This window comes from Danaus plexippus, chromosome Z (assembly GCF_018135715.1).
Source record: "Danaus plexippus chromosome Z, MEX_DaPlex, whole genome shotgun sequence".
Lineage (NCBI taxonomy): Eukaryota > Metazoa > Arthropoda > Insecta > Lepidoptera > Nymphalidae > Danaus > Danaus plexippus.
Genome location: NC_083559.1, coordinates 1,780,050 through 1,792,188, shown reverse-complemented (window position 1 = coordinate 1,792,188; position 12,139 = coordinate 1,780,050). Strand labels below are relative to the sequence as shown.

At 36.1% G+C, this 12,139-nt stretch overlaps 1 protein-coding gene across 4 annotated transcripts in view; it reads left to right on the top strand.

Annotated features, from left to right (window-relative positions):
- The window catches only part of LOC116777140 (triple functional domain protein), a 58,949-nt gene that overhangs the window by 6,324 nt on the left and 40,486 nt on the right, over positions 1-12,139 (top strand). For all 4 annotated transcript variants that reach the window (XR_009753481.1, XM_061526522.1, XM_061526523.1 and 1 more), the window contains exons 12-21: positions 84-206; positions 287-478; positions 689-870; positions 8,436-8,595; positions 9,154-9,285; positions 9,351-9,555; positions 9,636-9,864; positions 9,945-10,236; positions 10,463-10,663; positions 11,813-12,078. Coding sequence is in view for 3 of the 4 variants with exons in the window: in XM_061526522.1 (XP_061382506.1) it covers positions 84-206; positions 287-478; positions 689-870; positions 8,436-8,595; positions 9,154-9,285; positions 9,351-9,555; positions 9,636-9,864; positions 9,945-10,236; positions 10,463-10,663; positions 11,813-12,078 (1,982 nt within the window). In the remaining variant the exon portion in view is untranslated. The remainder of the gene's footprint in view (positions 1-83; positions 207-286; positions 479-688; positions 871-8,435; positions 8,596-9,153; positions 9,286-9,350; positions 9,556-9,635; positions 9,865-9,944; positions 10,237-10,462; positions 10,664-11,812; positions 12,079-12,139) is intronic.

Genomic DNA, 12,139 nt, shown 5'->3' with positions numbered 1-12,139 from the left:
GTATCACAGTTTAAATACTAGTTGACTTAATACGCGAATTTGGTTTCAATTTAAATATGAAATTTGTTAAAATATATTTTCAGGTGCTCGACTGGCTTGGCAATCACGGTGAAAAATTTCTCATGAAAAACACTGGTATTGGAAGGAATCTCCACAAAGCTCGAATGTATCAGAAATCTCACGAACATTTTGAAAATGTCGCTCAGGTATATATACAAGCTTTTCTAATAGACTTAGATTATATATGTAGAGGGATGTATTGAAATATACGTTACTATATCCACAGAACACTTACACGAATGCGGAAAAGCTGCTATCGGCTGCTGAGGAGTTGGCGAGGTCCGGCGAGTGTGAGGCGGAGGAGGTGTTGGGCGTGGCTCGGGAACTAGAAGCGCATGTCGCGGCCTTCGCGGCACGCGTCGACCGGCGACGGAGACGGCTAGACCTCGCCGTGCTCCTTTATACACACGAGAAAGAAGTTAGTTCACTATAACAAGTTTACGTACATTATATAGACCTAAGCATTGTCGATAGTGTAGTATTAAAATTTTGCATTCCCTTGAGCTGTAGAAGGCATAAATTAAATGAATAAATCAATCATTCATTACAGACTACAAATTAATGCTTTACTGGTTATATAATGTTTATTATATTGTTATGGGATTAATTTACTTATACTGTTGTCTAGCTGATCCAATGGCTGGAGACTCTGCGTGGTGGTGGCGGTGGTGGGGTTGGTGGTGGCACGTCCGACGAGAGTCCCGAGGCGGCGCGTCGTGCTCTCGAGCAGTGCGCTCAACACCGTGCCGCCTCGCTCGAGGCTTGTGCTGCCACCATCGCACACGGAGAGGCCTTGCTGCAGGATTTAAGGTACTTACATATATCGTTAACAGCATCACAACTCTATTGATATAACTATGTACTACCAACCAGTGGTCCCAGTGTTACATGAAACCTCATCTCTTCATAACAGAGTCAGATCAGAGTTAGAAAACAGGTAGTCTGAAACAAGGAAAGCTAAAAAGTTCATAAATTTTATGAATACATGTCTGTGGAAGTTGGTAATGTCGTTAAGAAGTCCATATACTTCAAGGTTTTACCTTGCATACTCAGAATCATATTCGCTTATTAATTTTTCTATTGATTATTTAAAATGAGGGTGGTATATGCTGATACAGATCGGATTTCTCCGTCTAAGCGCATCTTCTACAGAAACAACATAGAAAAATATACAAGAGGACTAGAAAACAAAAAAAATATATTCTCACGTTATTAACTGCCGTTAATTGAGCTATCCTGTTGGCTTGTGTGATACGTAGGTTTTAACATTTACGGAATACCATACGAATCATTGAAACCAGTGACGAAAGGACTGTAACCAATTTTGTTTTTTTTTTTAAATATCTATTTGCACATAACACTAACCACCAAAATAGTTCGAATTTTTCAATACGTAATTCATAATTCTCTCATTATTTAATTGAGACTTATTATGTTATTTATTGTTAAATATTTCTTATCGAATTAAAAAAAAAATTATATAGTTCTTTTACGTAGTATGAAAAAAAATTTAATTTAAAATTTCAGTACTTTACCCACATTTTTAGTGCTCCAGCGTTCTTAGCACTTATTTTATATGTCAAAGAGACCACTTTACTGGTACTGTGTCACCTCTTCGGTGTTCGACCCAATTCTTGTTCCCAACGTGTATTCCACAACGGCACTTATGTATTCTCCAGCGACATTCAGCATTGTAATTTTTTTACATGGACTATTGTATAAAATGTAATTAATACAGATAATTAAAGACAAGAGTTTTCATTTGGATTTTTCGTATTGAAAAATATATACGTCACAATACTTTCTCTCGTCCCGCCTCATTTATAACTATACTATAATGACTCAATCATGAGAAAAAAATCCTAAAGAAATTTTATGATATTTTGTTTTTACTTCGATGGAGAAATTTCTTACAAACACGAGGGAGAGTTGCAGGAAAATGTTAGCAAGTTTTCGCCAACGGCCATGACTATGCCAGCCGCGATTGTAGGCCAGCTGATTACTAATATTAAAAATGTCGTTCAACGTTTCCACCATATATGAACATTTAACAATTTGGTGCAATCAAACGCGACCAGTTTTAAGTCTGGCTAGTTCAGTTTAGCGTTCACGTACACGTTAATTTATATTTTTTGTGGTATTATATATATTTATTAATAGAACTAAGCAAAATATATCGGTCAATACAGTATGTATGTACAGAATGATATGTTAGCAATGATTCAGCTCCTGTGTAACTTGTTTACCGTAAGAGGATAAACGGCTTCTATAATAGTGGCGCCAAGCCTTAGGATGACTTGGAGATTCATGCCCTTTTCAAGAGCCGCAACTCGTTACCTTACCTTCCTCAACTTCGTAGACAAAGTAGCAGTAAGTTATTAACTAGCATATTGATTTGGAACTCTGCCGCACTTTTTATACGCTATGCCATATACATAGATTTCACTCGGTTTTTCCTTAAAACAAATCATCTTTAGTTAATTTTTTTTTCTTATTAAGATATAATAAATCATTTGTTGAATATTTAGGAAAGAAAAAGTATGCTTACATATAGTCGATCCCCTTTTTACGAAGTACACTAGTATTAGTATTACATTATTGTAATAAATATAATCTATTTACGCGGTTCACTGTCGGTTAAAGTTAAAAAGCTTATTTCATATACTTAAAATAAAAACATTAAGAACTCCGAAAATGTACGCAAAAAAAATCAAACACGTAAATTTTTAAATAATACGAATGTAAGCGTATATGTAAATTTATATTTCGCTGTTAATATATAGGTAATTACATATGAATAACATTCTTGCTCGACATTAAGTGCTCTGCGTATTCAAGAGCTGCCATTGCCTGAATGGATGTACTCGAAAGCAGTGCTTCTGTAAAAAAAAAAAAAATAACAAGGGGCACACACAAAGCCCTCATTATACCCTACATTGAAATACGCATTACGATAAATTTTACGTTTCTCCTAGTACTTGCTTGTATTATGATGAATGTAATATTAAACAAAATATGTAATACTTAAAGATCAAAAAGATATTCATTATAACGAAGTAATCAATATACATATATACATATATATATATATACAATATATTATTTTTCGTTATATCATAATAGCCATGGTTAAAATGGCGCTGTACAAAGTTGGTAGCGTCGTGACTCGTAAGTCGTATAGCTCAGTTCGCGATCTGCTCAAATCGCGCCACGACGTCTTTCGCTCGGCTCACTCGTCGTGACTTACGCGATCTCGTTGTAAAAACATTTGATTTTCGCATTAACGGTATTAAAAAAAAATTACTTGCATCATGTTAATCTATAAGTATAATCGTGAAGTTATTATTTGAGTTATTGATATATTTTATTTGTAAAATTTATTTATTTTATTTCATATATTCAATGTTATTCTTGTTAAAAACGACGTGTGAGTTAGAATTTGTTCCGAGTTGCTGTGATTCGATTGATCTATTATGTTTTCTTTACATAATAATTTTGTGAGGGTCGCTCTTAGACGTATTTTGTCCACCCCCGTTCTCTACACGTTCTCCTTACAAATAGCGATTGTGATAATAATATATATTTTTAAATAACTCTGGCAGAGTTGAAGTTGAATGCATTACATTTGACAATTTTAATGTATAACAAAATGTGTTATTATAAAAAGATTCTGTAAAATAATGTTAATTTCTATGTTGTAGTTTAAAAATAATTTTATATGTATTACTGTTTGATTTACCATATTAATAATATTAACAAAATAATTAACAAAAATCGATTGGCACGTTACTAATTTGTATTGTATATCGTATTAGTGAATTCACTATCAGAACGTATTGTGTGTGATTTGTATATTTTCATATAATCCAGTCTGTACTCGTTCGCCTTGTACGTTGTTAGGTATACATTATATGTACAGGTAAATTTTCTATAGGACGTAACATAATTATATTTCTTGTCAAAATATTTGTCGTCGTTATTTATATAGTTCGCCGAAACGTCTATCTGTAATTAACTTCATAGTACTTAATCAATTTTCCGTGCCTCGGTCCGAGTTGATTGTAGAATTAACCTCGATTCAAAATATTATCGATACTCAGATTATTTTAAATAAATCAAAACTAGTATTATTCGGATATACTACGCGGATTTTATTGGAGGTGTCACCTCGTCTGCCCGTGATCACGGTTGCTGCAAAGTAACCGAAACGTCGGGATAATGTAGTTTTTAAATAATAAAATCCGCGTAGTATATCCGAATAATACTAGTTTCATTTAAATGAATAAAACTCGCGAAAATCTTAGATCTCATTATTTTTAATAAATTTTGCTCCCAAATGTTAATTTTAAATTTAATCCAAACAAGAACTATTAGGTTATTTGACGCATAAGTTATTCGGTGTGAAATATTGTAGTATAAATCGTAGTTGTGTATAAATTACCGTGGAGACGGTCGTTTTGATTTTGTCGGGAAGTTGACGACAATAGTTGATCTTGATCAATGATTTAAATTGTCTCACAATCGTTGTTTCCTGCTTCTATCCGAGGGCAGGCGGGCCCCGGAGATGGATCCCGCCTCCCACAACCCCACGCTGCATCCCGTCAGACGTCTCGACCTAATACGTTAAAATCCAACGTCACAGACGGCTGGCTACATCACATCGGAGCGACTTGCACACTAACGTACAATACAATCGAACGAATATATGTATTATACGTATTTGTTATAAATTTTATCGTGAATTGTGAACCTTCTAGAACTATAATTTGATAAACTCTCATACGTTCAATTGTTTATAATATTTATTTATATATGTATTAATTAAATAAATACGTTCTGGTTCATTATGGAATTCAGCTGTTACGTGATTTTTCTCTCACGGCATTTCGTTACACCGTGATTGTGATTGCGTATTATTACCGATTTTATAATAGTTGCAAAAAAAATATAAAATAATTAAATCTCAAATTAACCAAGACAGATTATCCCTTTAACTTCATTTATTTACACAGTCTGATATGATTGTGTTATAAAAGATTTTTACATCGATTTATTACATATAAATGTACGTCGTTCAACTCTACAGCTCCTGACAGACCCCTCGGTTCGGAGCAGCTCGTCTCATAATCTCTTAGTAACTTTTAATAACTCGCTTGTGTACACACGTAGACATTTTCGTATAGATATTTAATTACAATCAACAGAATAGTATATTTATATGTAAACTAATAAGAAACGCATACAAATCTCTTTAACTTGCCAATGTCAAGCAACATCGCTTTTATAGCATTAATTATAATCGAAGCGGAATCATTATTGTTGATTGATATATTCAACTATAGCCATTTAGAAAGCCTATAACTATTTTCATTGTGATTGTCTCGGCGCATGGGAATCGGAAGTTCAATTTTCTACATAGAAGACGTATATGGACATTGAAACGTATTACTTGTATTGATTGAAAGCGCCTTAATTATATATGTATAGGGTGTTATGTATGTGATATAATTATCACTTAATTTTTTTTTATTTTATATCAGTCATAATTCACCGTTCGTTATATATCGGTATAGTAAAATATGATTGCATTCAACTTAGAATAGTTTCGCAATAAATTAACGGCATTAATAGCAATGAAATAAATACGATTGTAGATTTTAATGTTATAAATATGAAATAATCACTACATCGACATTCATTGATGCTATAAATTTAATAGTTTTAGTGAAATTTAATTTTTCCTCGTAGAAATCACGATTAAATAATATTATAGTCCAAAGCTCGTAATATAAAATACGTTTTTTATAACGGTGGCAGTTAGCGAGTGCGCTTTAGAGCGCAGCGAGTGCACTTTTTAATGAGAACCGACCAACATTAATCGTGTGTATTGAATCTCTGTTTTATATGTACGGTACACGGTTCGTGTGTATATATACATATTTATCGATAGTTTTCTATACATGTACGTATGAAGCTATCGATAGTTTTCTATACATTACTGGACTGTGTCCGCTCAACAACACAACCGACGATAGTATTTATTATGATAATATTTATCTTATTTTTTTTTTCTAAGCAGTGAGTGTTTTTCACTTATCTCCCTGTCCCCCACATTTTAGGTATCGATCGAATATTTCTCTACCAGTCGGACTGTGTGATATTTACCCTAAGTAGATATCATCTTGGAATCTGACAATTATCATTTGCACATTTGTTACTTATGTTTTCTTTCTGTGTATATTCCAGTTAGGCTGTTTGAGCAAAATTACTAATTGCTATTCTTCAATTCTATTGATAGTCGTAGCAAATCGTTATATGTGCGTACAACACGGCTACTTATTTGGTATGTAGGAATCGTAGCTTGACGATTTTCATCGACTTTCACTTGACCAATAACGTATTATTACGGCTGCAATAGCCACGGCCAATCGATATTATTTTCGTGCATTTCAATAAACATTATTTGTTTTGACATATTCTTTTCGTCGGTCATTATCTATTTTTAAACTCGGCGACGCATGTAATTGATTGTATAAACATAAATAAAAAGCGCGAGACGTTCTCCCGCAGCTCGTCTATAAAACCGGATACAATGTATCTTCAATAGATGCAATTTAACGTGCTATAAAACCACCACTGAGCCCTAATTGTCGGACGGCCAGCCGCTATGCGACATGCACATAGAAAACACTCATCTCATGTGATCTTATTTACGAGTGTTATGCTCGTAAAATTTTATGTCCATTTCATATATTAACTTGAACCGCCTCACTGATTAGAACGAGTAATTAACTAATACTACACTATTGATAGTGTGCTAACGATATAAATGTACGTTTGTCGATTTGTTGAATGCATACAGAAGAAAGTTCAACTATCACACAGCACACTTGTCTTGACTGTGATTAATCTGTTGTAATTCTGTGTTATGTTGTGTCGATGTCGTCAACCGCAATACCTACATCCAAATAGCTATACTAGCGTAATGACCGTATAAATTGTAAATGCCTCGTGTTATATACTGACAAATTAATGTAATTTTTAACGGAATTGAAACTCGAACATCATTGCAATATTTATATAGTGTCTGTTCTATATTTGATAGTCATTACATCGTAGTTGTATTGACCCAGGAGTAAATTCAAGTTCATCGGCGATGTTGTGTGGTAATAACGTATGTAAGCACTAATTGTACCGCTTCTTCACTACGGGTATCTTTCTGTTCCGATTGGCTGCTGACGCGTGAGGAATGCCTCGCTCCGGCGACATTAGAAAACATCGTCACACGAAATATCTATACATCTCCCAAACAATTGCTGACTTCAATGCGAGCTTCCAATGTATCGGATTATAGTGTTTTTTTTCAACTACGTATCGTGATCAATTTCATCTCATATCGTTATTGCATGCCTGGTGAGTTATGCGTACAAGCGTCGGCGGTAAATTAAAAGACATATTTGAACAGGTAGTGTATTAGTGGAATCGGAATTCGCTTGCATATAAGATGTTATCGAAACGCGACAATATTAATTGTAAATTCCTTATTAATTTTCATTGAATCAGACAACGTGATTAAATTATGTCTTGGGACAGAATATAAGTTGTAACGTCATATTTATACTTCGAGAAATGGCTCACATTTTTATGATGTAATGATATATACGATAGGTATTCGTATTATATCCGCAGCTTATATGATCACGTCATGTATTTATCAACAAACTTACAATCGATACAATCCCATGTAGTGTAAACTCGGGAGAATTGAATTTATGATCACAGTCATTACTGTCTATTATCGACAATTATACGTCATTCCATTAACAAAACAGACGTGCACTGTGTTAGAAAACCGTAAAATGTTTAGGTGACAGTAACCGTATTCGGTGTTGGTGTAGAATTTTTAAATTTTATAAGTCTCTTCGCACATAATTACAGTCTTACTTCCTGATATTAAATTTAACTTTGATTAATTCAATAATTAGCATTCAGGACGACGTTATAGTCCATGATAAACGACTAACGAAGTGTACGAACTGTTAAATTACCGGTCGGTGAAATGAACATTTTTGTATAAAATGCTCAAGTATCATCGGCGGTCGCATAGACACAAATCACCGGTCCAGTGCCTGAGATGGAGGTTTGTATGGACATACCATTGAATTTTGCCATTTTCTTACGGAACTTAGGTCCTAAAATTTTTTGGATATAATTATCACTTTTAATTGAAGGCATGTAAGTGTATATTCGTGCCAATAGTAAATGGCTGTGTAAGAAGTCAGAGGTGACAATTCATTGCCTGTTCTGTCCTGTTGCGTAGAAGAAATTCGAGCGGGATTTGTGAATTTAATTGAATATTCGTGTTAATCGTTCAGGTCGTCTGGAGAAACGGAGGCAGCGAGCACAGCGGCGGTGGAGTCGACGCTGGAGAGACTTAGAGGAACCCGAAGTGCCCTTGAAGAACTCTGGTCCGACCGTGAGAGAAGACTGGAACTCACACTGCAACTGCGACATTTCGAGAGAGATGCCCTGGAGGTTATTAAATTGATGATAATCCCTTTGAAATGTCTATACAGTCTATACATAGTCCAGCTCATCCCCTGCTTCGTTTCCTTACAAGTTGAATATCAGCTCTTTTTGGTATATCATCTGGTATTGTAGAGTTATGTATTCTTCGACAAATAAGTTTGGTAATTCTGGTAGAACTTTTCATATCATGCATACAAATAAATAAATAAATAAAACATCTTTAATATTAACACAGTTTAAACATGTCAGTGATATGTTATTGCTTTCCATAAAGTTTTCCTAAAGTAAAATATAATAAATAACATTCGGCAGTAAGGCTTCAATAATGTCTAAGTAGGTAATGTATTGTATATATTAACATTTTTATACAGTAATATTAGATAAACAAAATGTTTTCATGACTGATATCGGAATGCCGCGTTACGCTACGCTATACAAACGATATTTTTTATTACCTCATGCATTATTCTCTGTGATAAGGAATAAAAATAGTTAACAATGTTACATTATAATTAGAAAAGTGCCATTAAAAACCCGTGTCAAATATTGTTTTTGAATATCCAGGTGTCGTCACGTTTGGAACTATGGGGTGAAGAGTTGCAGCGCACGGAACCGCCTCGGGACCCTCAACAGGCGGAACAAGCTCTTGCAGCACACAACGAGAGCGTGGCCAGGATGCAACACGCTACCTTCCAGGTATAATATCCTATATAACTATACTATATGTTTAATATTTTTTCTATATTATTTTTATCTTATAGGTGGTGCAACAAGGACAGGAACTGGCGGCCGCAATAGCTGAGGCATCAGATGTGATGGCTTCTAGTTCCGACAGCTCGGAGGGCGCTCCTATGGATGCTCAAGCTCGCGTTCAGCTTCTTCTAGAGTTCTTACATGACAGACAATTGGATTTGGAAGAACTGGCTGAAGAGCGCCGTGCACGTTTCGAGCAATGCGTTCAACTTGGTACTGTATCACGCAGATAAATATTTGATTCACTTCATTATTATTATCGAATTTCCTATAAATCCTATGCGATCTTGTAGGTCAGTTCCAAAAAGACGCAGCCCAAGTCGTGAGTTGGATAAGAAATGGTGAGGCGATGTTGTCAGCGTCATTCTCAATACCCGGAACACTGTCTGAAGCGGAGCAGCTGAAACGAGAACATGATCAATTCCAAGTAGCCGTCGAGAAGACCCACGCTAGTGCTGTGCAAGTTAAATACCGGGCGGACGCTCTTCGCGCTGCTAACCACTACGACCCACACACCATAAGGTTATCATCTACATCGGTTTTCATAATATAGCAACATTATCTGAATAGAGAAATATTAATCTCGATCTTAAATATTCCAGAGAGATATCTGAGGAGGTGACAGAGAGATGGCAGCGTCTGGTGACTTGTGCGGAGGAACGTCACAAATTGGTGACGGCGTCGTTGAACTTCTACAAGACAGCAGAGCAGGTGTGCTCTGTGCTGGACTCGTTGGAGCGCGAGTATCGTCGTGATGAGGATTGGTGTGGTTCAACGAGCGCACCGGCCGCAGCCGCCTCCGTCTCCATCGCCTCCTCAACCACAACCATCTCGACCTCCGCCTCCCTGGACATGGACGACTTGCACTCACAGAACCTGGACAAGGCTTCACAGGTCTGAGCATAAATTATGACTAATCATAACAGCAAACGAACTTTCAATACTGTATAATGTAATAAGATAATAAAATATCCAAGCATCGGGGATAGCGGATTCCTTGTGTCCCTGTCAAAGAGATATCTCGACCAACCTTCAATGAATGAGGCTTTTGGGATAGTCGTGCGTGATGTCTAAAGCTTGGTTGTATTGCTTGAATATTCACTTGTATATACATTGACAGGTTGCGGCGTTGATAGTGAAGCACGGCGAACAGAAGGAGGCGTTCCTGAAAGCGTGTACTCTAGCTCGTCGCACGGCTGAGACGTTCCTAAAGTACGCGGCTCGTTCAGCTCAGGTTCACGGGCAGACTGCGGCCGCTAGTAAGGCTCACCACGAACAGACACGTGCTATACTCGACACTCTACTGGCGCAAGAGAACAAGGTGACTAAATATATTTTAATAATTAAACATATATACATCTGTACCTATGAAGAAAATTATCAAAACAACGTTATATTGATATAAAACAGAGGAATAATAAATTTTTGGAATATTTTTCAATTATTTTCAAATAATCTTACTAATCGCACTACAATCTCCAATACAGTTTTTATATATTCCTAAGTCTAGACTACAATGTACACCGACATTGCATTGTTTACTTGTATAAGTGTGTTCGAAACTACAAGGACAAGGTTAGCCATACAACTAGACGATTTATTTATAACATATCTCGTCTGCTTATTGTTTTCCGGGTGTTATATAAAAATAGTACTATAGGTATGCTACACTATGGCACGGAAACGGTACATTATTGATGTTATTATTTAACCGTACGTTACAAACACAAACAACATTGAAATGCGATTGCGATCGGACATTGTTTGTTTACATACAATCACAATTCCAATTATGTCGCTTGAAAGATATTGTTGAAAAAAAATAATAATAAAACAATTTTTTTTTTATTCGTATATACGTGTATTGTCCTCCCGGTAGTGTGTTGGTTTGTTTAGTTTTGTTAGACGTAGTGCAACATTGGGATCGGAGCGCTCGGCTGTGGTTTATGGACCTGTGTCGCTGATTGTATCTCTGTGGAGGCTTTATTACCGTCAATGTTGTTCAGCGATGTGAACAGTTCCCGAATAAAGTGAAATGTTAACAAATTCTATAATGACTCTGGTACAGCCAGTGGGTATTGTAATTAGTTTTGTATGTTATTTCAAACATAAACAGTGACAGGTTGTGAAAATAAAGGGACTGAATGCGCGTTTATTTCGATATATCTTTTTAAAATTACTAGCAAAGTGTTTAGGTAATTGATTGAAATTTCATTTCCATGCGGACACATTATGTATGTACTGTCGGTTGAATTTTATTGGCTTCATTGATAACCATCTCTATGAAAGAGTGAGAATCTTCATAATATTGTTCCAAATATATTTTTCTGTCATATATTTATTTTATAAAGAAACAAAATTAGTTTTATTGTTAACGCTAACGTATCGTCAGTAAAGTTGTTCACGACGTTTCCTTAGATCATTAATGTAAAGTGTATATGTTTTTACATTAATAATAATTATTGACCAGGTCCTAGAGCATTGGACGGTCCGTAAGAAGCGCCTGGAGCAGTGCCAGCAGTTCGCGTTGTTCGAGCGCTCAGCCCGCGCGGCCGTCGAGTGGATCCGCGAGACTCAGGAGCGGTGCGGTGCTGCTGCCGCTGCTGCTGCCGGCGGCGTCGCTCGCGAGTCACGGGAACGAGTCAGACTGTTGGCGCAGCTCGCCGACGGGCTCGTAGAGAAGGGTCACCCGCACGCCGTGCAGATCAAAGAGTGGGTCGCCGCCGTTGATGCCAGGTACACATATCTATTAAAGTCAATGAGCTCTCGTTCGTGTTTTGTTATTTTGATATCAGAA